Source organism: Eptesicus fuscus, chromosome 4 (genome assembly GCF_027574615.1).
Source record: "Eptesicus fuscus isolate TK198812 chromosome 4, DD_ASM_mEF_20220401, whole genome shotgun sequence".
NCBI classification, from domain to species: Eukaryota; Metazoa; Chordata; class Mammalia; order Chiroptera; family Vespertilionidae; genus Eptesicus; species Eptesicus fuscus.
The window spans coordinates 26,101,833-26,126,297 of record NC_072476.1 but is presented as its reverse complement, the minus strand read 5'-3'; the positions used below and the strand labels follow the sequence as shown (position 1 = coordinate 26,126,297).

The window sequence follows — 24,465 nt, the reverse complement described above, 5'->3', positions numbered from 1 at the left end:
GAGATCCTGCCTCCCTGAGCTAGGCCACTCTCAGCTCGTCTCTCGTAAGTCAACAGAACAGGAAACTGAACATAGGCTTGAAGATGTGGTCGGTTCAAGAAAGAACATGTGATTTCTGTGATAATTTGTCACTATCCCATCCTATGTCACAAAAGAGAGAAGTGTTTTGACTCTATGACTTAGAAATACAGGGCCAATGTGCAACTAAATAAGTAGGTGGATTATATTATGTGTGAATTTTACTCCAGCAGAGAATAGAGATATTAATGAAATACTGATAAGGAGAAAATATTTCTGATAGGATTAGAAGCATCTTTAAAACAAACACTCAAGAAAATCTGTGTTCTAAATGTCTACAAAAGATTTTTATTACTAAAATTTTTAGGATAAAGAAATTTTAAAAATAACTATAATACTTTAAAAAGCTATTATTTCATGTTTACAATGAGAAAAAACTTGAACCTTAAAGAACAGACTGAGTCAAGTACTTAGGGCAACAAGAGTGAAAGAAGATGGTCAGACCTGCTATACATGTACTCATACGAGGCTTAAACACTGACTTCTTAAACAAAAAGCAAATTGTACTCATGTTTCCAAGTGTGTGAGACTAACTATTCAATGACATCAGATGGCAATTCTTCTTACAGAAAAGAGCTTTTACTCTAATTCAGCCCATATATTACCCTCTCTGGCAATTTGGGAACAGAATGATATCTAGTCCAGTTTTAAAACCCATTCAGTTTCTAAAGGGTTGGTACTAAACAAAAATTTGAAGTAATATATGCAGTATTTTAAAATAACTGAGAATTATGACAACTTAAGTTAGTTTCAGATATAAGATCTTAGAGGGAGTGGATACACTTACCTCAGGGCCGTACAACCCACAAGGGCTATAGCCGCAAGGGGAAGAGGAAGATACTCATTCCGTACAACCTCAATAGCATTCTAAGGAGGGTTACTAATTATAACTCAAAACTGTCAGTTAAATCCTAATAATGAGTGTGTATACTCCCCCTCGCTCCCATGTGAATTTCTTCTCAGAAGGAAAATCAGAAAAGGGACTGAGTTCTGGAAAGAAATGGCAAGGCTATGGAACTCCAAGAGTGATGCTGTCTCCTCAGTCTCAGGACATGACTTGTATCCTCAGGTTCTGCCTTACAGTCTCCTGGGTATGAAAATATAATTTGTGTAATTTGTCCTTGAAAAAAATCACGGTGGAGTCTGAGAACCCTCTGGGGCCGTTAGTTTTTGTCCTTCAGTATCCTAAATGCACATAATCTCAACATCCAGAAATATTCTTTGATTTGTTCTTCCTCTGAAATCTTGTGTCCTTGGGATCAAAGCCTCTTTCATTAGCACCAAATAAAGCCCAGTGAGGAGTTTTGGCCATGTAATCCTCTGTGCTGAAAGTTTTTAATCCACCACTGTCTTCATATTCCTGGATAAGCTCCTGGAAGCGGTTATAATCAATCCACGTCCACCATTCTCTATCAATCTTAAACTAGAAAGGAAAAAAGTAAACAGGTCAGAAGTAAAAACATCCATTAAAAAAAATCAAATAAATACCAAAAAAGTTAAAAATGAGCCTGATCTTTCATCCCTATTGTGATAAAGAAAATTTTGTCATGCTTACATATCAAAGCAAAATAGTCAAAGGAGAATTTCTGTTACCTTAGGACTCTAGCCAAACTGAACCTGGAAGACCAAATTGCTGAATCAAGAATACATTCTGGAATTGAAAGTCAAGTTTATCTTGAGCAATATCAATGAAAGAAGATTAAAATTTCACTTTCAGTTAGTTTATATTCAATATTATTTTGTATTAGTTTCAGATGTACAAGTATATACTTTGCAACTATCCCCCCAATAGTTCAAGTATCCACCTGGAACCATATATAGTTATTACAATATTACTGACTATATTCCCTATGGTTTACTCTACCTCCCCATAACTATTTTCTAATTACCAATTTGCCCCCAACTGCCCTCCCCTGCTGGCCTGGTCACCCCCAACTGCCCTACCCTGCTGACCTGGTTGCCCCTAACTGTCCTCCCTGCCAGTCTCATCACCCCCAACTGCCCTCCCCTGCAGGCCTGGTCCACCCCTGCAACTGTCCTCCCCCACCGGCCTCGTCACCCCCAACTGCCCTCCCCTGCAGGCCTGGTCCCCTCCCCCCCACCGCCAACTGCCCTGCCCTGCAGGCCTGATCACCCCCAACTGCCCTCTCCTGTAGGCCTGGTCACCCCAACTGCCCTCCCCTGTAGACCTGTTCCCTCCCAACTACCATCCTTGCAGGCTTGGTTTCCCCCACACACACACACAACTGCCCTCCCTTACAGGCCTTGTCCCTCCCAACTGCCCTCCCTTACAGGCCTTGTCCCTCCCAACTGCCCTCCCCTGCAGGCCTGGTCCCCACCCCCCAACTGCCCTCCCCTGCAGGCCTGATCACCCCCAACTGCCCTCTCCTGCAGGCCTGGTCACCCCCAACTGCCCTCTTCTGCAGGCCTGTTCCCCCCCAACTACCCTCCCCTGCAGGCTTGCCCCCCCCCCCACAACTGCCCTCCCTTACAGGCCTTGTCCCTCCCAACTTCCCTCCCCTGCAGGCCTGGTCCCCCACAGCTGCCCTCCTGTGCTGGCCCATAACTATTTTCACCCTGGTCACCCCTAACTGCCCTCCCCCTGCAGGCCTGATCGCCCACAACTGCCCTCCCCTGCTGGCCCAATCACCCCTAACTGCTCTCCCCTGCAGGCCTGATTGCCCACAACTGCCCTCCCCTGCTAGCCATCTTGTGGTGGCCATCTTGTGTCCACATCGGGGTGGCCATCTTTGACCACATGGGGGTGGCCATCTTGTGTGTTGGAGTGATGGTCAATTTGCATATTACCTCTTTATTACATAGGATGATTTTTACCCTTCATTTCGTTTATGTGGTGTATCATATGAAATGATTTGCAGATATTGAAACTTGCATCCTCTGAATAAATCCCACTTCATCATAATGTATGATCTTTTTAATATATTACTGAATTCAGTTTGCTAATATTTTGTTGAGGATATTTGCATCTATGTTCATCAGGGATACTGGCCTATAATTTCCTTTCTTTGTAATGTCTTTATCTGGTTTTTGAATCAGGATAATGCTGGCCTTGTAAAATGAGCTTGGGAGTCTTTCCTCCTCTCGAAGTATTTGGAGAAGTTTGAGGATAGGTGTTAGTTCTTCTTTGAATGTTTGGTAAAATTCACCTGTGAAGTCATCCAGTCTATGACTTGTGTTTGTTGGGAGTTTTTTATTACTGCTTCGATTTCATTGGTTATAATCAGTCTGCTCAGAATTTCTGTTTCTTCTTGTTTTTTAATCTTGGAAGATTGTACGTTTCTAGAAATTTATCCATTCCTTTCAGATTATTCAGTATGTTGGCATATAATTGTTCATACTATTTTTTTATACTCCTTTGTATTTCTGTGGTGTCAGTTGACACTTGTCTTTCATTTCTGCTTTTATTTGGGTCCTCTCTTTTTTTCTTGATGTGTCTGGTTAAAGGTTCATCAATCTTGTTCATCTTTTCAAAGAAGCACCTCTTGATTTCCTTGATCTTTTGTATTGTATTTTAAACTCTATTTTATTTCCACTCTAAACTTGATTTCCTTTCTGCTATTCACTTTGGGCTTAGTTTGTTGTTCTTTTACTGGTTCTTTTAGGTGTAAATACATTGTTTATTTGAAATTTTTCTTGTTTCTTAAGGTATGTCAGTATTGCTATAAATTTCCCTCTTAGAACTGATTTTGTTGTGTCCCATAGATTTTGGTTCTTGTGTTTCATTTTCATTTGTCTCAAGGTATCTCTTTTGATATCTTCTTTGACCTCATTGTTAACCCATTTATTGTTTAGTAGCATTTTATTTAGCCTCCATGTGTTTGTATGTTTCTCTGTGGTTTTTCATCTTGTATTTAATTTCTAGTTTCATACCATTGTAGTTGAAGAAGATGCTTGATATGATTTCAATCTTCTTAAATTTATTGAGACTTTTTTTGTGTCTTAACATGTGGTCTATCCTGGAAAATGTTCCATGTGCATTTGAAAGGAATGTATATTCTGCTGCTTTGGGTTGAAATGCTCTGAAAATATAAATTAAATCCACCTGCTCTAATGTGTCATTTAAAGCTGATGTTTCCTTGTTAATTTTCATTCTGGAAGATCTATCCATTGATGTTAATGGATTGTTAAATTCACTACTATGACTGTATTACTGCTGATCTCTCCTTTATGTCCATCAAAACTTGCTTTATATATTTGGATACTCCTATGTTGCATGCATGTCCTTGTGTCTTATAGCCTTTATTTTAAAGCTATTTTTTCTTATATAAGTATTGCTACCCCAGCTTTTTGTTCATTTCAATTTGCATGAAATATCTTTTTCCATCTCTTTACTTTTAGTTTGTATATGTCTTTTGATCTAAAGGGAGTTTCTTGTACACAACATATACATGGGCATTTGTTTTCTTATTCATTCAGCTACCCTATGTCTTTTGATTGGAGCATTTAACTCACTTACATTTAAAGTTATTATTGATAGGTATGTATTTATTGCCATTTTATTATTAATACTTATGTCCTCTTCTTCTCTTCTTCTTAAATAGAAGTACCTTTAACATTTCTTTTAATACTGGTTTAATGGTGGTGAATCCCTTTAGCTTTTCCTTGTCTGGGAAGCTCTTTATTTCTCCTTCAATTTCATATGACAGCCTTGATGGGTAGAATAGTCTTGGTTGTAAGTCCTTGCTTGTCATCATTTTGAATATTTCATGCCAGTGAATATTTCTGGCATGAAAAGTTTCTGTTGCAAAACTCATCTGACAGTCTTTTGGGAGCTCCCTTGTACTGTAACTCCCTCTTGACATCACTGGATAAATCCTGTAGACAAAAAATCAGCAAGGAAACAGCAATCCTAAACGACTCACTAGATCAGATAAATTTAATTGGCCTCTTCAAAACACTTCACCCCAAAGCTTCAGAATATACATTCTTCTCAAGTGCACAAGGGACATTTTCAAATAGACCACATATTGGGACACAGGCAAAGTCTCTTCAAATTTAAGAAGGTTGAAATCATATCAAGCATTTTCTCAGACTACAACGGCATAATATTAGAAACAAACTACAATAAGAACAATCTAAAATATTCAAATACTTTGAGGCTAAATAGCATGTTATTAAATAACTAGAGGCCTGGTGCATGAAATTAGTGCATGGGTGCGGGGGTCCCCTCCGCCCAGCCTGCACCCTCTCCAATCCAGGACCCCTTGGAGGATGTCCGACTGCCGGTTTAGGCCTGATCTCAGGGATTGGGCCTAAATTGGCAGTCAGACATCCCTCTTACACTCCGGAACTGCTGGCTCCTAACTGCTCACCTGCGTGCCTGCCTGATCACCCCTAACTGCCCCCCCCCGCCAGCCTGATCACCCCTAACTGCCCCCCCTGCCAGCATGGTCGCCCCCAACTGCCCCCCCACACTGGCCTGGTTGCTCCCAACTGCCCCCTGCTGGCCTGGTCGCCCCTAACTGCCCCCATGCCAGCCTGGTCACCCCCAAATGCCCCCTACAGCCAGCCTGGTCACCCCTCACTGCCCCCCCCCGCCATCTGGTTGCCCCCAACTGCCCCCACTGCTGGCCTGGTCACCCCTAACTGACCCCCTGCTGGCCTGGTCACCCACAATGGCCCCCCCACCAACCTAGTTGCCCCCAATTGCCCCCCCTGCCAGCCAGGTCATTCCAACTGCCCCCCCCCCACTAGCCTGGTTGCCCCATGCAGCCTGCTGTTCAGTCATTTGGTCATCCCTCACTAACCCCTCTGCCAGCCTAGTCACCCCACGCAGCCTGCTGTTCAGTCATCCATCCTGTTGTTTCAGTCGTGACGGCCCCTGGTTTTTTAGATATTGGGATGCTTGGGTTACTAAGGAGATCAAAGAAGAAATAAAAAAAAAACAGCCTGTAAACAAATAACAATGAAAACAAAACAATCCAAAATCTATGGGACACAATGAAAGCAGTCCTGAGAAGAAAGTTCATAACATTACAGGCCTACCTCAAAAAACAAGAAAAATTGCTATTAAATTATCTAATTCTACAACTTAAAGAATTAGAGAGAAACAATAAAAGCCCAGTGTGAGCAGAAGGCAGGAAATAATAAAGATCAGAGCAGAAATAAATGACATAGAGACCAAAAAAATAATACAAAAGATCAATAAAACCAAGAGCTGGTATTAAAGGATAAACAAGATTGATGAACCTCTAACCAGGACCACCAGAAAGCAAAGAGAGAGGACCCAAATAAACAAAATCAGTAATGAAAAAGGTGAAATAACAACAGACCCCACAGAAATACAAAGGATTGTAAAAAAATATATATATATACTATGAACAACTCTATTCCAACTAACTGGTCAACCTAGAAGAAATGGACATATTCCTAGAAAAATATGCTCTTCCAAAACTCAATCAAGAAGAATCAAAAAATCTGAATAGGCTGATAACTATGGAAGAAATTGAGGCAGTAATCAAAAAACTCCCAGCAAACAAAAGCCCTGGACCAGACGGCTTCACAGGGGAGTGTTACCAAACATTCAAAGAAGAACTAAAACTTATCCTCCTCAGACTATCCCAAAAAATTCAAGAGAAGGAACACTTCCAAGCTCTCTCTATGAAGCCAGTATTACCCTACTCCCCAAACCAGATAAAGACACTATAAAGAAAGAGAATTACAGGTCAATATATCTGCTAACATAGATGCTAAAATCCTCAACAAAATCCAGCAAATCGGATCCAGCACTACATTAGAAAGATCATACACCATGACCAAGTGGGATTTATTCTGGGGATGCAAGGATGGTACAATATCCATAAATCAATAAATGTGATACATCACATAAACAAATTGAGAGATAAAAATCACAAACTCATATCAATTGATGCAGAAAAAAAATTTGACAAACTCCAACATCATTTCTTGATATAAACTCTCAGCAAAGTGCAAATAGAGGGATCATACCTAAACATAATAAAAGCCTTTTATGAAAAACCTATAGCCAACATCATATTCAATGGGCAAAAACTAAAACCATTTCCCCTAAGAACAGGGATGCCCACTCTCACCACTTCTGTTCGACATAGTACTGGACGTGCTAGCCATAGCAATCAGACAAGAAGAAGAAATAAAATGCATCCAAATTGAAAAAGAAGAAGTAAAACTGTCATTATTAGCAGATGATATGCTATTGTACATAGAAAACCCTAAAGACGCCATAAAAAAACTACTAGATTTAATAAATGAATTTGGCAATGTAGCAGGATACAAAATTAACACCCAGAAATCTATGGCTTTTTTATACACCAATAATGAACACACAGAAAGAGAAAATAAAATAACAATCCCATTTACCATTGCACCAAAAAAATTAAGATACCTAGGAATAAACTTAACTAAGGAGGTAAAAGACCTGTACTCAGAAAACAACAGGACGCTGAAAAAAAGAGATAGAGGAAGACAAAAACAAATGGAAAACTATACTGTGTTCATGGATTGGTAGAATCAACATCATTAAAATGTCCATACTATCCAAAGGAATCTATAGATTTAATGCAATCCCATTAAAATACCAATGGCATATGTCACATACCTAGAACAAACTTTCTAAAAATTCATATGGAATAAAAATAGGCCCCGAATAGCCACAGCAATCTTGAGAAAGAACAACAAAGTTGGAAGGATCACAGTACCAGATATCAAGCTATATTACAAAGCCACTGTTCTCAAAACTGCCTGGTATTGGCACAAGAACAGACATATAGATCAATGGAACAGAACAGAGAATCCAGAAATCAACCCAAGACATTTTGTTGGATTAAATTTGACAAAGGAGTCAAGAGCATACAATGGAGTCAAGATAGTCTCTTCAATAAATAGTGCTGGGAAAATTGGACAGGTACATGCAAAAAAATGAAACTAGACCATACACAAAAATAAACTCAAAATGGATAAAAGACTTAAACATAAGATGGGAAGCCATAAAAATCTTAGAAGAATCCAAAGGCAGCAAAATACCAAACATATGTCATAGCAATATCTTTACCAAACAGCTACTAAGGCATTGGAAACTAAAGAGAAAATAAACAAATGGGACTACATCAAAATAAAAAGCTCCTGCAGCCGAAACCGGTTTGGCTCAGTGGATAGAGCGTCGGCCTGCGGACTCAAGGGTCCCGGGTTCGATTCCGGTCAAGGGCATGTACCTTGGTTGCGGGCACATCCCCAGTAGGGGGTGTGCAAGAGGCAGCTGATGGATGTTTCTCTCTCATCGATGTTTCTAACTCTCTATCCCTCTCTCTTCCTCTCTGTAAAAATCAATAAAATATATTAAAAAAAAAAAAAAAGCTCCTGCACAGCAAAAGAAACCATCAACAAAACAACAAGAAAGCCCACTGCAGAGGAGAACCTATTTGCCAATGTTACATCTGATAAGGGCCTAAACTCCAAAATCTATAGGGAACTCATACATCTTAACAAAAGGAAGATAAACAATCCAATCAAAAAATGGGCAACGGACCTAAATAGAATCTTTTAGAAAGAAGACAGAAGGAAGACCAAGAGACACATGAAAACATGCTCAAAGTCACTAATTATCCGAGAGATGCAAATCAAAACGACAATGCGGTACCATCTCACACCTGTCAGAATGGCTATCATCAACAAATCAAACGACAAGTGTTGGCGAGGATGCGGAGAAAAAGGAACCCTCGTGCACTGCTGGTGGGAATGCAGACTGGTGCAGCCACTGTGGAGAACAGTATGGAGTGTCCTCAAAAAACTAAAAATGGAACTCCCATTTGACCTAGTAATCCCACTCCTAGGAATATATCCTAAGAAACTAGAAACACCAATCAGAAAGGATATATGCACCCCTATGTTCATAGCAGCACAATTTACAATAGCTAAGATTTGGAAACAGCCTAGGTGCCCGTCAGCAGATGAATGGATCAGAAAACTATGGTATATCTACACAATGGAATATTATGCTGCCATAAAAAAGAAGGAATTCTTACCATTTGCAGCAACCTGGATGGAACTGGAGAGCATTATGCTAAGTGAAATAAGCCAGTCAATGAAAGAAAAATACCACATGATCTCACTCATTTGTGGATAATAAAGAACATTATAAACTGATGAACAAAAAGATAGATACAGAGACAGTAAAGCATCAAACAGACTGTCAAATTACAGGGGGAAGGTTAGGGAGAGGTGGGGGAGATAAGAGATCAACCGAAGGACTTGTATGCATGCATATAAGCATAACCAATGGACGCAAGACAGTGGAGGGTGAGGGCATGTATGGGAGTGGGGTGGAGGGGGCAATGGGAAGATACGTACACATGTAATACCTTAATAAAAAAAATGAAGAAAAAAATGGGCAAAGGACTTAAAGAGACACTTTTTGAAAGAGGACATACAGAAGGCCAAGAGACATATGAAAACATGCTCAAAGTCACTAAACATCCAAGAGATGCAAATCAAAATGATAATGAGATACCATCTCACACCTGTCAGAATGGCTATCAACAAATTGACAAGTGCTGGTGAGGATGCGGAGAAAAAGGAACCCTCTTGCACTACTGGTGGGAATGCATACTTGTGCAGCCACCGTGGAAAACATTATTGAGTTTCCTCAAAATATTAAAAATGGAACTCCGATTTGTCCCAGTAATTCCACTTTTAGGAATATATCCCAAGAAATCAGAAACACCAATCAGAAAGGACATATGCACCCCTATGTTCATAGCAGCACAATTTACAATAGCTAAAATTTGGAAACAGCCTAAATGCCCATCAGCAGATGAGTGGATTAAAAAAAATTGTGGTACATCTATACAACGGAATACTATGCTGCTGTAAAAAAGAAAGAAGTCTTACCATTCCCAACAGCATGGATGCTAAGCGAAATAAGCCAGTCAGAGAAAGATAAATATCGCATGATCGCACTCATTTGTGGAATACAATGAACATAAACTGATAAACAAAAGTAGAGCCAGGGACAGAGAAGCAACAAGCAGAACATCAAACATCAGAGGGAAGGCAGGGGTGGGGGTGGGGGTAAGAGATCAACCAAAGGACTTGTATGCAAGCTTATAAGCATAACCAATGGACACAGACACTAGGGGGATGAGGGCATGTGCTGGGTGGCTGGGGAGAGGTTAATGGAGGAAAAGGGAGACATATGTATACCATATGTAATACTTTAAACAATAAAGAATTTAAAAAGAAAAAAAGAATGTCAATTCAATAAAGGGAAATAATCCAATTTGCACTCTCAGAAAATTGCTTCTCAAAAGTAATCCTATATAATAAAAACCTAATATGCTAAGTGTCCGGTCATCTGGTCATCCATTCAACCAATCAAATCATAATATGCTAATGATATGCTAAGACCTCTCAACCGCTCGCTAGGACAGGCACTGATCACCAGGAGGCAGATAGTGACCGGCTGACCAGTTGCTGTGATGTGCACTGACCACCAGGGGGCAGACGCTCCGATTGGTAGGTTAGCTTGCTGCTGGGATCTGGCCAATCAGGACTGAGCGAGACAGACCGGACATGCCCTGGAGCCTTCCTGCGGTTCCTCCCTGGCTGGCCAACCTCGTGCACCGATGGGGTCCCTCGGCCTGGCCTGCACCCTCTCGCAATCAGGGACCCCTCGGGGGATGTCAGAGAGCTGGTTTTGGCCCGATCCCGCAGGCCCGGCCGAGGGACCCCACTGGTGCATAAATTTGTGCACCGGGCCTCTAGTTATAGAATAATGACCAGTAGTTAAGAAAACAGAACGTACATTAAGAAAAACTACTAATTGAACTGTGGAGGCTTTTAATTCACAGTATTTATTTGATACTCATTCATGTAAATGTGTAATATGTTGACACTTGATTTATATACAGACAAATCTTGTTATGCCACTGTCTTTTTAAAAAGAACCTGATTATAAACCAAGTTAACAACTAACAATTTCATATCCTAGTTGAGAAAAATATTAAAAATGCATAGCTTCCTGGATAAAGAATATTACAATATGCTGAGTTTAACTGACATCTGATTTTTAAATATTTTTTATTATAGTTGGCACAAATATTATATTAGTTTCAGGTATATAACATAGTGATTCAACATTTATATACCTGATGTGATCACCACGAAAAGTCTAGTAACCATCTGTCACTGTGCAAACTTATTGCAATATTATTGACTATATTCCCTGTGCTGTAATGACATGTGATTTTTTTTTTAACCAAAAGCTAAGAGCTTTAGGAGGGAAAATGCCAAACTAATGAAAGACTTTATCGATGAATTATGAGAAATTTTTTTCTAATAAGATCATTTTTTTAAATGGTGCCCCAAGGGCTCTTTGAACTCTAAAATTCAAGATGTAAAGTCTATATTTCCTGTCATTTTCCCTCCCAAGACCGACTGCTCTTGAATGTTCTCTAGTGCTACGAAAGCAATCACTGTCAGCTCCAGGTGCTGAACCTCAAAACTAGAGCCCTCCCTTCCCTGACCCCTCATATCCAAAATATGACGAAGCCCCATCAATTCTTCCTTAGCAGCATTTCACTATGCCCTGACACAGCCCTAACACAGGCCCTCACTTCTAGGACTCAGCAACAGTCTTCCAATTCCAGTGTTTGAGGTTTCCAAATTCTGTAGACTGCTTGAGATTACTATGCAAACTGTAGAATAGAGCCCCATTATCTAGGACATATGGCCTAAATATCAAACCTCCATCTAGAGGCTTTTCATGAAGTAGTTCTGTCATATGACTTCCATGCTATTTCCTGTCTTATTAACACCTACTTAAGCCTCAGGTCTCCTCATTAATGTCCTTTGCTCTGGGAAGATTTTTCCGAATCACCTGAGACTGTGACAGTTCCTCTACCACAGGACTTCACTGTACCTTGAACTTGCCCAACAAGAGCATATTATAATTGCTTCAGAAGTTACCTCCCTCATCCTACTCAACCCTGTCAAGACTGCTTGCTTTGTGAATATATACCAGGCCAGGGCTTCTCATAGTTCTAGATGCTAGAATTCTAAGACAAAGGTTCCAGCAAACAGCCATCTTCTCTCTATGGCTTCACGTGGCCTTTTCTAAGGGTGTACACAAGGTTGGGTTGGGAGGTTGGGGGTGGGCATGCTCTAGTGTCTCTTCATAAAAGAAAACCAATCCTATCAGATTAGAGCCCCACCCTTATGGCTTCCTTTAGCATTAATTACTTTCTTAGAGGCCCCATCTCAAATACAGCTACACTAAGGGATCAGGACTTCAACACATGAATTTTGAAATGACATAAACATTCTGTCTATAACAGTAGGCGACCCTTAAATTAGCCATCAGGAGGAGAACCAAGATGGTGGCATAAGTAAATGCCTGTACTTGCTGCCTCCCACAACCACATCAAAATTACAACTAAAATACAGAACTATCATCCAGAACCGAGGGAAAGCTGGCTGAGTGGAAGTACTACAACTAGAGAGGTAAAGAAGAAAGCACAGAGACTGGTAGGAGGTGCAGAGGCGTGGAATAGGCTGGTCTGGCACCCAGGTGTGCCGCTTTTTTTAACTGGGACAACATCAAATGTAACAACATTCACATCATAGGCGTTTCAGAAGGATAAGAAAGAGGGGACGATATGAAAACCTAATCCTATCTAATAAAGAGTCCTGGCTGGTTTGGCTCAGTGGATAGAGCGTCGGCCTGCAGACTGAAGGGTCCCAGGTTCAATTTCAGTCAAGGGCATGTACCTTGGTTGTGGGCACATCCCCAGTAGGGGGTGTGCAGGAGGCAGCTGATCAATGTTTCTCTCTCATCGATGTTTCGAACTCTCTATCCCTCTCCCTTCCGCTCTGTAAAAAATCAATAAAATATATTTAAAATAATAAGAATAGCTGAAACCAGTTTGGCTCAGTGGATAGAGCGTCGACCTGCAGACTGGAGGGTCCCAGGTTTGATTCCGGTCAAGGGCATGTACCTTGGTTGCGGGCACATCCCCAGTGGGGGGTGTGCAGGAGGCAGCTGGTTGATGTTTCTCTCTCATCGATGTTTCTGGCTCTTTATCCCTCTCCTCTCCTCTCTGTGAAAAATCAATAAAATATATTTTAAAAATAAATAATAATAATAATAATAATAATGATGAGGGAATATGCTAATTGACCCTCATGCCATCGCAATGATGGAGGTGCCCACAGCCAATAAGGAGGGAATATGTTAATTGACTGCCACACCCTCAAAGATGGTGGTGCCCACAGCCACAAGATGGTGGCGCCCAGTCCCCTCAGCCCCGCTGGGGCACCTGCCTCTGGAGTCCCCCAGTCCCCTCAACCCCCCAGCCACCCAGGGCCTCCCGAGACAGGTAACCAGGGCCAGCCGAGGCTTGCGCTGCCGGCAGTGGCAGCAGCAGAGGTGAGATGAGGTGTCGCCTTCCCCTGATCGCCGGGTTGCCTCCTGCCCCTGATGACTCCTGGACTGTGAGAGGGGGCAGGCCAGGCTGAGGGACCCTCCCTCCAGTGCATGACTTTTCATGCACTGGGCCTCTAGTTGTAGAAATAACGATGGAAAATTTCCCTAACCTGTTGAATGAAACAGACACAAAAGTCCAGGAAGTACATAGAGTCCCAAACAAGATGAATACAAAGAGGCCCATCCCAAGACATGTCATAATTAAAATATAAAAGGTTAAAGACAAAGAGAATCTTCAAAGTAACAAGAGAAAAGCATTAGTTGTGTACAAGGGAGCGCCCATAGACTATCAACTGATTCTGCAACAAAAACTTTGCAGGCCAGAAGAGACTGACATAAAACATTCAAAGTGATGAAAAGCAAGTACCTACAACCAAGATTACTCTAACCAGCAAGGCTATCATTTAGAATAGGACAAATAAAGGGTTTCCCACATAAGAAAACACTAAAGGACATGAGTTCATCACCACCAAACCAGTATGACAGTAGCCCACCCTTGATCTTTCTAATTTTTTGGTATTAATCTACCTTTATGGTGATATAATTCACATACCATAAAATTCAACCTTTTAAAGTACACAATTCAGTAGCATAATGAACATGTGCAACCAACACCACCATATAATTCAAGAACATTCTCATCACCCCAAAAAGAAATCCCATAGATATCAGCAATCACTTCCCAATCTGTTCTTCCCCTAGTCCCTGGCAACCACCAATCTACTTCCTATCTCTATGGGTTTACCTATTCTGAACATTTCCTATAAATGAAATCATACAATATGTGGCCTTTTGTGTCGGGCTTTTTTCACCTACCACAGTGTTTTCAAGGTTCATCCATGTCTACTACTTTAAAAAAGCATTTTTAATGGAGAATTTGAATTAGAAACTAGGCAGAGTAGTATAAACCTCTATGTATCCATCATCTAGCCTCAACAACCCCCAACCCATCCACACATCACGTACCTCACCTAAATTGCATTCCAGATACTATATTGTTTCTGTGTAAATATTTCCATAAGGACATTTTATAATAGCTGTTCTAACACTTAGCCTCCTGATCAGTTTCCCTTCTTATTTTAATGGCCTGCATCTACAAAGAGCTGAATTTTTTCTTTGCTAGGCTTTATTTACTTAAGAAATACACTGGATTCATATATCCTGCCTAATAAAAGCAGCAAAGGGGTAAAATGGAAATAGAGTCATGAACCAAAATCTCTGATCTAAAATATGATAAATACCTCAGTATTTCTTGACAGTCAGAAACACTCATATGGAGGTTGTTTACTGTTTAGTTTTCCCTCGTCACTCCGGAAAAGGCCTAGAGGTTATCACAAGCAGTTTTGCTTTTGTTTTTTAGCATGCACCCATTACAATCCAGAAAGAACTTCAAATGCCTATGTGAGGACTAAATACAAAGTAATTTCACACAAAAGAGCGTTTATGAGCCCAACAGACAGACTTTAGGGTTTTTTAAATTATTGTTTTAGGAAAGGTAGCAAACAAGCAGATATTCACTGTTATAAGGTGAGGGGGAAATTAAGAGGAAAGAGAAGAAAGGAGAAGGAGAAGGGTGGCAGAAGAATTCATATTCAAATTACTTTTACCTTTTTGTGAGCAATCAGGAGGCAATTGGAATGTTCATGTTCACAAGCAATTTCATAGTCAGGGATCAGATCCACCAATTCACGGACAAAGCGTACTACTTCCTCATGCCAGGGCACGTTGGCCATGGTAAGACTGCTTGCTGAACTCTCTCCACAGTAGGTAACACCCTGTGGAAACATTACAATAGTTAGAGACAATTACAGACCTGTTTAAATGTCATAGAGAAAACTTCAGAGCTAAAAAGGCTTCTAGAGTTCATCCAAATCAATCCCATCTGTATTTTAAAGTGAAGAAGGTGATACAAAGATGATAAAATTGCTTGGGAACTAATACAAGGAGTTAGTGACAAGGACAGCACTGGCGCTCCCGGGCTGATCGATGTTCTTTTCACTCTATGACAGTGCTGGTGCTTGAGTACCTGTGCTTTGTGTCATGTATCACAATATTATTTGAACCAATAACATATCTTTCCATTCAGATTCATTTGGGATCTATAATAGATTAATTCTCAAGGGATGACAGTCCCCTAGAATAATAATGCAGGCATAGTTGACACCCATAAAAATTCACTGAACAATTTATTCACTGGGAAAATAAATTGAGCTCCCATTTTACGGTACAGTTTAGATTTGAGGATGGTAAATTTTATGTTAAAGGCTGGATAGGGATCCCATTATTAGTATTTATTCTTTAAAGATATCACTTTGTAATGCATTTTGTACACACACACACACACACACACACACACACACACACACACAATCACACACACACATTCATGCCAAATAGGGAAATACTTATGTGGATGTGTATACATGCATTTAAGCACACCTACATGTATCTCACCTCTATAGAAATTCTTATTCAGTGAGATAACTTTGGTTCTGTTTTGAACTCTACCTGACAGCCCAGTCATATAAAATCCAAAAGTTTCATAACTAAGTTCTCTACTGGTAGATTACATAATGATAAATAATTCATTTTTAAATAATATTGGATATCTTAACTCTGTAGGCTCTTCAAATACCCCAGAATCAAACTTTCTTAACAAATGGTTTGAATATTCTAGATATGCTACTACTAAGTAGGGAATACTGAAATAAAAAACGTGCACCACACACACACACAACCTCTCTCTCTCTCTCTCTCTCTCCCTCTCTCTCTCTCTCTCTCTCTCACACACACACATACACACACACACACACACACACACACACACACACACACACACACACACACTATCATTAAAGGGGGTAGAATGACATTAATGAAAAATCCACAAATGAACTCTGCAGAGTGACCCTGACCCTACAGATGGCAGAGCCAGGACTTGGCTGAAAACTCAGATGAGCTCTGCAGAATGCTCTGTTCCAGATGGCTGTGCAAGAAGATTGCTGGTCTACTAGACTGAGATGACCTTTGCTGGACACAAACCTTAGGTGACCCAGCTTAGTTCTAGCAAACAAGAGAATCTTCTCTATTAGCCCAATAATTTATTGACTTCATTAAATTGAGTCTGAGTTGTCAGTGAATTAAAAAAGCAAGTAGTTTTAAAAAATCTTTAAGAAAGCATGGCTGAAAAATTATGCTAAACATACCCAAATGTATGAAAATGATTTATTGATTGATAAAATTGGTCACAAAAACAAACTTTACTTCAATTTAAATACTGTTTATGATGCATGAATTATATGAACAGCCATGTATGAAACAGTTATTTCAAAGGAATTTATTTTAATATTTAAAAAGCAAGTTCATTGAAGCAGAGGTTTTTAGATAAGATCTTATATTCATGACAATGGATTTGGAAAATGTTTAATATTTCTTATTCAGCAATAAATCATGAAATATTAAGGATATATTTGGCTTGGAAATGAAATTAGAGAATGAATACCACACAGTTCATTATTATGTCTTCACATAATATTTCTCTACACATTCGCATGATGCTTTATAGCACTTTCCAAAGCACTTTCACATAAAAGTTCTCATTTTAACCAAACCAAATCTGCTGGCGTCGGCAGTACGGGTAGCTTGAACCACACAGAGCCTGAGCCTTCACCACGACAGAAATGCTATGGGCAGAAACTGGTTTCAGTGAACTGGTCTGTGAAGTCACTTTCGGGAACCCCTGAGCCCTCACTAGCATAGCTCCTAATGCCTCACTCTATGGTGCTCTCTGCCTTGGCTTATTCACTTCTTCCAAACTCTGGTCTACCAATGACTTGTGCTGACTTTATTCCTGCTCACTTAACCCTGAACTATCTAAAACCACTATCAGTCTCCCTCATATCACGGCTATCCTTCTCACCTCACCACCACACCCCACACCCTCCCCATTTATTACCAACATCACGTTCTTTCCTCACAACTTTGAAAAAAGAACAACCTTAAGAAAACAGATGGCACAATGTGGCAACTGGAAAGTAGTCCTTCACTCCAGAATCTACAGGTTGAGGAGTAACAAGCATACCCAAAGAAAGTTCCCAAAGAACAGGACCATTTGTACATCTTCACGTTTGTAGTGAAAAGCATAGCCCACACCATTTTCAGGGTATAGGAATGACATGTTTTGGGTATAATGCTGCAGAATGTCATTAAAAAACAAACAGCCCAAGCTTCTCAACATGGCTTCGAGGCCTCTTCTTCTCTGGACCCCCAACCAATCTATGCTGAATGACCTAAAGATCAAGTAACAAACTCTTCTATGATAAGAAACCCCAGAACTCTTTTCTGATCTAATATAAAATTTCATTCATATTACGCAGAATTTGTCTCCTCTTTAATGATCATGAACCAACTGATAAACACTAGTTAGGTATTACCATGTACATGAACAACTGGTACTATTCCTTATCTTCACAGAAAGAGTGAGGCTATGCTAACCCATTTGTTTTGCAAGATGCATTCTGCAAGGATTGAGTTCTTATAGACAGTTACAGTGCAAAGGGTAAGAGAGTCTTGTATCATTTGGCAGTACAAGTAATTACTGAGTACTTACTATTCTCAAGGTACAATGCCAGGAGAGAATACAAAGGCAGTATTTCATTTATAAATAGTGTTATAAAAGTTTTTCAATGAGACAAATGTTTGTAACATGAAACACATTTTCACAAACAAGCAAGCCAATAATGCTGGTTGAGATTCTCGGGATAGCAAATAAAGGCCTATTTAAGCCTAACAAAGCTAAAATATATGTTAATTTACTGGGCATATAATAGAAAAAAATACTTTACAAGACTAGCACTGAAAGAAAAGAGGAAATCAATGTAATAAATAGCTTCTATTGATTTAGTTTAAATAAATGTGCTTAATGGAAAGTGAGTTAAACATTTACTGAATCCAGGCATACCCATTACCCCAATGAATTTCTCAAAATAAAGCTATTACATTGCTACTATTATTCTAATTTTAATCTTGAGGAAGTTTAGACTCAAGGAAGATAGTAACCTGTCCTAGCTCCTTCAGCACCTTTCAGGAATGTATCAAACCTGTGCTCTTGCCCTAGCCGGTTTGGCTCAGTGGATAGAGCATCGGCCTGCGGACTGAAGGGTCCCAGGTTCGATTCTGGTCAAGAGCACATGCACAGGTTACGGGCTCGATCCCTAGTAGGGGGCATGCAGGAGGCAGCCAGTCAGTGATTCCCTCTCATCATTGGTGTTTCTATCTCTCCTTCTCCTCTCTGAAATCAATAAAAATATATTTTTAAAAAGCTGTGCTGTTCCCTCTTCCCCACTTGAGACACCAGTGTGCACAGACTATGAGGGACTCTGGCACCCACCACATACACACACATCCAGGAAATACAGACAAAGGATATGAACAGTACTGTGTTTGCTTCTGCAAAGAGCCCCAGGCATATCACTAACCCAGGGTCAACTGGCACTATCCATTTCACATCTTCAGAGCCTTTTTGTGACCTGGAGGCACTATTAAATTTTAACACCAACCCCTTTTGAGGGATAGGTCCTAGAAAACTTTTTCACCAACAGCATAGGTAAGGGATAAGTCTCCAAGTGCCATTCTGTGCCAGTGGGTAAATTTTGTCCTAATTCAGTCTTCAACTGAAGTTAAAAGCACCTAGTCTTCTGTGCTTTAAGCCCAAGTCCTGTCTCTGCCAGAGCTGACCTCCACACTTACACTGAGTGGCCAGATTATTATGATCTCTGAACACATAATAATCTGGCCACTCAGTGTATATCCTATGTAATAAAAGGCTAATATGCAAATTGTCCCCTCGACCAGGAGTTCGACCAGCAGGCAGGCCAGCCAACCGTCCATGTCCCCTCCCCCTGGCCAGGCTGGCCGGACCCCACCCATGCACGAATTCATGCACCGGGCCTCATAACTGTTTAAGCTAAAAATCCAGTGCTATTATTGATTCCTTTTGTTCTTTCACTCCCTACATATCATCATCTAGCAATAAGTTCTGTTGGTTCTACTTCCAAAATTTATCCTAAATGCAGCAACATTTCTCCAACATATATTACCAATGACCTTCTCCAATCCATCACATGTCTTGTTTGGACTAAGCAATAGCTTTGTAACTGGTCTGCCTCCTTCTATTACTGCCCTCTATACTCTATTTAAGACAGCAGCAAGGTATTGTTTTACAATCATAAATCAGACACATGATTCTCCAGCTTAAAACACTTTGGAAGTACACCTAGTATAAAGAAAAGCTTATCATGAAATTTGGTATAAAATCCAATTCTCTTACCCTTGCTTGAAAGACCTAACAAAATCTAGCCCCAGCCCACTTCTCTGATTCATCTTCTGTCACTGCCAACTCCAGCCGCCCCACAGAGATCACATAGGACCTCCATATACTATCTGTGCCATTTGCTCAAATGCTCTAATCCCAAGCCTTTGCATATTATGTTGCTTCTTAGTATTTAGATACCAGTTTTGAAAGTCATCTTCTCAGAAAAGCCTTCTGGCTTATGATATCTAGAACAGCCAACCACAATATCAGCAAAACAATATATGCGTCAACCCACTTATAGGAATCCATCCCAAAGAAACACTGGCAAAGCCCTGGCTGGAGTGGCTCAATTGGTTGGATTCCCAATCAGGGCACATATCTAGGTTGCCGGTTCAATCTCTGGTCAGGGATGCATACAGGAGGCAGCCGATTGATGTATTTCTCTCACATTGCTGTTTCTCTGTCTCTCTCTCTCCTCTCTTCCCTCTCCTCTCCTCTCCTCTCCTCTCCTCTCCTCTCCTCTCCTCTCCTCTCCTCTCCTCTCCTCTCCTTTCTCTTTCTCTTTCTCTCTCTCTCTCTCTCTCTCTCTCTCTCTCTCTCTCTCTCTCTCTCTCTCTCTCTCTCTCCCCCCCCCTTTGCTCCCTCTCTAGAATAAAAATAAATAAACCCAATAAATAAAATAAATGAAATATTGGCAAAACCATGACACAGATAACCAGACATTACATGCCTCCTGCTGGAAGTATACAATACCACCAATGAAATAATCTTGAAATGCAAACACACACACACACACACACACACACACACACACACACACACAAGAATCTGATCAATCTTCTCTTTTCTTATTTTATTTTATTTTTTCCATCTCCGTTTATCACCTAGATAAATCAATCTTTTCTTGATCTAACTACCAATCCACAGGAAATATAGAAAACATAGGAAAATACAATCAGCAGAATCTAAAATATAAATATGGGGAACAAGCCAGGATAAATAATCACTTTCTTCAACAAAATAAATTACAAAGAGGAAAAAGCTTATGGAAGAGAAACTAGATTAAAAGACATTTAAGAGAAAAATAATGTATTTACAATGAATGGTCCTTTTTGGATCCAGATTTAAAAATACCGTTGAGCCCAACCAGCATGGCTCAGTGGTTGAGTGTCGCCCTATGAACCAGGAGGTCACAGTTCCATTCTGGTCAGGGCACATGTCCAGATGCAGGCTCCATTCCCAGTGTGGGGCATGCAGGCTCTCTCTCCCTTTCCCTTCCACTCTGAAATCCATATATATATAGTTTAAAAAATACTGTTGAAATAATTGGTACAGTTTGAAACCTAACATGTGCTAATACTTAAAAATGATTGTTAAAGTTGTTTATTTATGAGAACAGTATTTTGAATAAGTGTTTAAAATGAATATACATCTTTCAGAGTTATATATTTAAACAATTATGAATCAATGATATAATGTGGGGATTTGCTTCTAATAATATGGTAAAGTGAGAAAATGGGTAAGAATATAGCTGAAACATGAGATGACAATTTTTGAAGCTGGGTGATGGATAAAGGGAGTAAATTAAACCAGTTTCTCCACTTCTTATATGTTTGAAATTTTCCATAATAGAAATTTATTTAAAAGCCAACCAATTATTCACTATAACACTTCAATTTCCCAGCATATTAATGTTACTACACTTGACCCTTGAACAGTACAGGTTTGAACTGCACAGGTCCATTTATTGACACAATTTTCTCAGTAAATACCATAAATGTATTTTCTCATCCTTATGATTTTCTTAATAAAATTTTCTTTCCTCTAGCTTATTTTATTTTAAGAATATAGTATATAACATATATAACATATTATATACACTGAGTGGCCAGATTATTATGATTTCTGAACGCATAATAATCTGGCCACTTAGTGTGTGTGTGTGTGTGTGTGTGTGTGTGTGTGTGTAAATATATATATATTAGAGGCCCGGTGCATGAATTCGTGCATGGGTGGGGTCCAGCCAGCCTGGCCAGGGGGAGGGGACATGGGCAGTTGGCCAGCCTGCCTGCTGGTCAAACTCCTGGTCTAGGGGACAATTTGCATATTAGCCTTTTATTATATAGGATATACAATAAGTGGCCAGATTATTATATGTTCAGAGATCATAATAACCTGGCCATTCATTATATATCTTAATCAATTGTTTATATTATTAATAAGGCTCTGGTCTTAGTAGGCTTTTGGTAGTTAAGCTTATGGGGAATTAAAAGTTATACACGAATTTTCAAGTGTGCTCCTAACCCCGCATTGTTCACTGGTCAACCGTATGTAGTTTCTAATTACTCAGTTTGTGATGATTGTCTACCTCTCACCAAAATAATATTTTTGTGAGAACTAATGCTCAGTTTTTACTGCTACTATCTCCAATGACTAGAACAGTGCCTGGTTCTTGATTAATATTTCTGAATGAATACATAAACATCTGGGCCTCCCACAGAATCTAAAAATGTTAACTCGAGGATGATTAACAAAGCGTCACAGGAAAAGGGCACAGCAGTGGCCAGCAGGGGCTTACCTTCACTTCGATGAAGTCAGGACGCCCTAGAGACACCAGCTCAGCATAGGCTTGGAGTTCATCCACATTCCATGCTTTAACTAGAGTCAGTCTGTAGACAGTCCGCTGTTGCTAAAACAAAGGAAAAGCCAACTTTGTTTTATCTCAGTAGAAGTGATACCTAGGAAGACTTTCAAATTCCTTCAACCCATAGAGAACCCAGGTAAGGTGAAATCCAGCATGAACTTCTATAAATTGAACTCATATCTTTTAGAAAAATGGAAAAGGTATAAACAAAGTAATAAGATTCCCATAAGCCTTACAAAGGCAAAGATTAGCATATTTCTTTTCTTTCACTCACAATATCTAACAATATTAGGCACCCAAAAGGTTCTTGACAAAGACCCATTGAATGAGATTTAGTAAAGAACAATAAGTTGACCACATAGTTTTAGATTGTGAAAAAAAATTAGATTAAGGAAAAGTAGCCAGTTACCAAAGGAAAAAAAAATGAGCAGCTTTCCTGGCATAGAGTGTGAATATTTATCTATATTTTTTGAAGTATGGTATGAGACAGGGATTCTTTCTCTTCTATGTGGAAATTGAACGAGTGTTAAACATTGAATAATTCATTCCCTACTCCATGATTTGTAATGTCTGCTCATTGTAATCAAGTTTTCATATATTCATGGATGTTTCTGAACTTTCTACTCTGTGATATTAGTTTTGTTATCTTGTCACAGTACCACACTAACTATAGCTTTATAATAAGACTTGATATTTAGCACAAACAACCTTGGTTCTTCAAAATTGTTTTTCTTCAAAATCAACTTGCTTGTTCTTGGCCCCTTAATTCTTTTTCATATTTATTTTAGAACTAGAGGCCCATTGCAGGAAGATTCCTGCAATAGGGCTTCCTGCGGCCTTCTCCGCCACCCCGTCTACTTCCCTCCCATCTCCACAGCCCTGCCTGCTTCCCACCCTCCTGCTTCCCTCCCTTCTCCGCAGCCCCACCTGCTTCCCCGCAGCTTCACTCCCTTCTTCAGTGCTTGGCTTCCTTCTACACTGTCCTCAGTCTTCGCTCTGTGCCTGAATATGCAAATTAACTGCCATCTTGGTTGGGTTAATTTGCATACTAGCTCCTGATTGGCTGGTGGGCGTGGCTTGTGGGAGTAGCGGAGGTATGGTCAATTTGCATGTTTCTCTTTTATTAGATAGGATTACACACACACACACACACACACACACACACACACACACACACACCTTTCCTTTTCCTTGCATTCTCATGTTGTAAATTTCTGTGTTAGCATGTTAGTAGTTCTCAGGGCACTGGTCGTTTTTACACTGTGAAACCTGTGCTGTTCAATATGCCAATAGAGCCACCCCTTCCAACCTACCACCTCCAAAGGATGGAGAAATACTGCTCTGTATTACTCCTTTGCTTTCCTGGAATGTAAATACTGCTGCTTTTTAAATTCTCTAGAGTGTTTACTTACAATCTCTTACTTACCCTGTTGGCTGCTAGTGCGCCTAGCCTGTTCTGTCTGTGCATTTTGTACTTCTCAGCTTTCTCTGTGGTTTTTCAAGCAATCAAGTTAAGTATCCCTTTGACCATATGTCCATTAGATACATTATAATATACAGTTGTGTGTGGGTATTTATGTATTTATATAAAATACTAAAGGCCCGGTGCAGGAAATTCATGCATGGGGGGGGGGGGGGTGTGCCTCAGCCCAGCCTGCACCCTCTCCAATCTGGAACCCCTTGAGGGATGTCCAACAGCCCTCTCACAATCCAGGACTGCTGGCTCCCAACTGTCCTCCCCTGCAGGCATGGCCCCCCCAACTGCCCTCCCCTGCTGGCCTGGTCCCCCCCAAATGTCCTCCCCTGCAGGCCCTGTCCCCCCGCCAACTGCCCTCCCCTGCAGGTGTGGTCCCCCCCCAACTGCCCTCCACTGCAGGTGTGGTTCCCCCCCCCAACAGTCCTCCCCTGCTGGCCTGGTCCCCAACTGTCCTCCCCTGCAGGCCTTGTCCCCCC

General features: G+C 40.4%; 1 protein-coding gene across 1 annotated transcript in view; it reads right to left on the bottom strand.

The window, feature by feature from the left end:
- Positions 1–352: 352 nt before the first annotated feature.
- Positions 353–24,465, bottom strand: part of LOC103286268 (S-adenosyl-L-methionine-dependent tRNA 4-demethylwyosine synthase TYW1) — a 122,270-nt gene continuing 98,157 nt past the window's right edge. The window contains exons 11-13 of the mRNA XM_028145385.2: positions 22,447–22,557; positions 15,163–15,330; positions 353–1,501 (exon numbers count right to left, since the gene is read on the bottom strand). Coding sequence (XP_028001186.2) covers positions 1,280–1,501; positions 15,163–15,330; positions 22,447–22,557 — 501 coding nt within the window. The 3' untranslated portion in view covers positions 353–1,279. The remainder of the gene's footprint in view (positions 1,502–15,162; positions 15,331–22,446; positions 22,558–24,465) is intronic.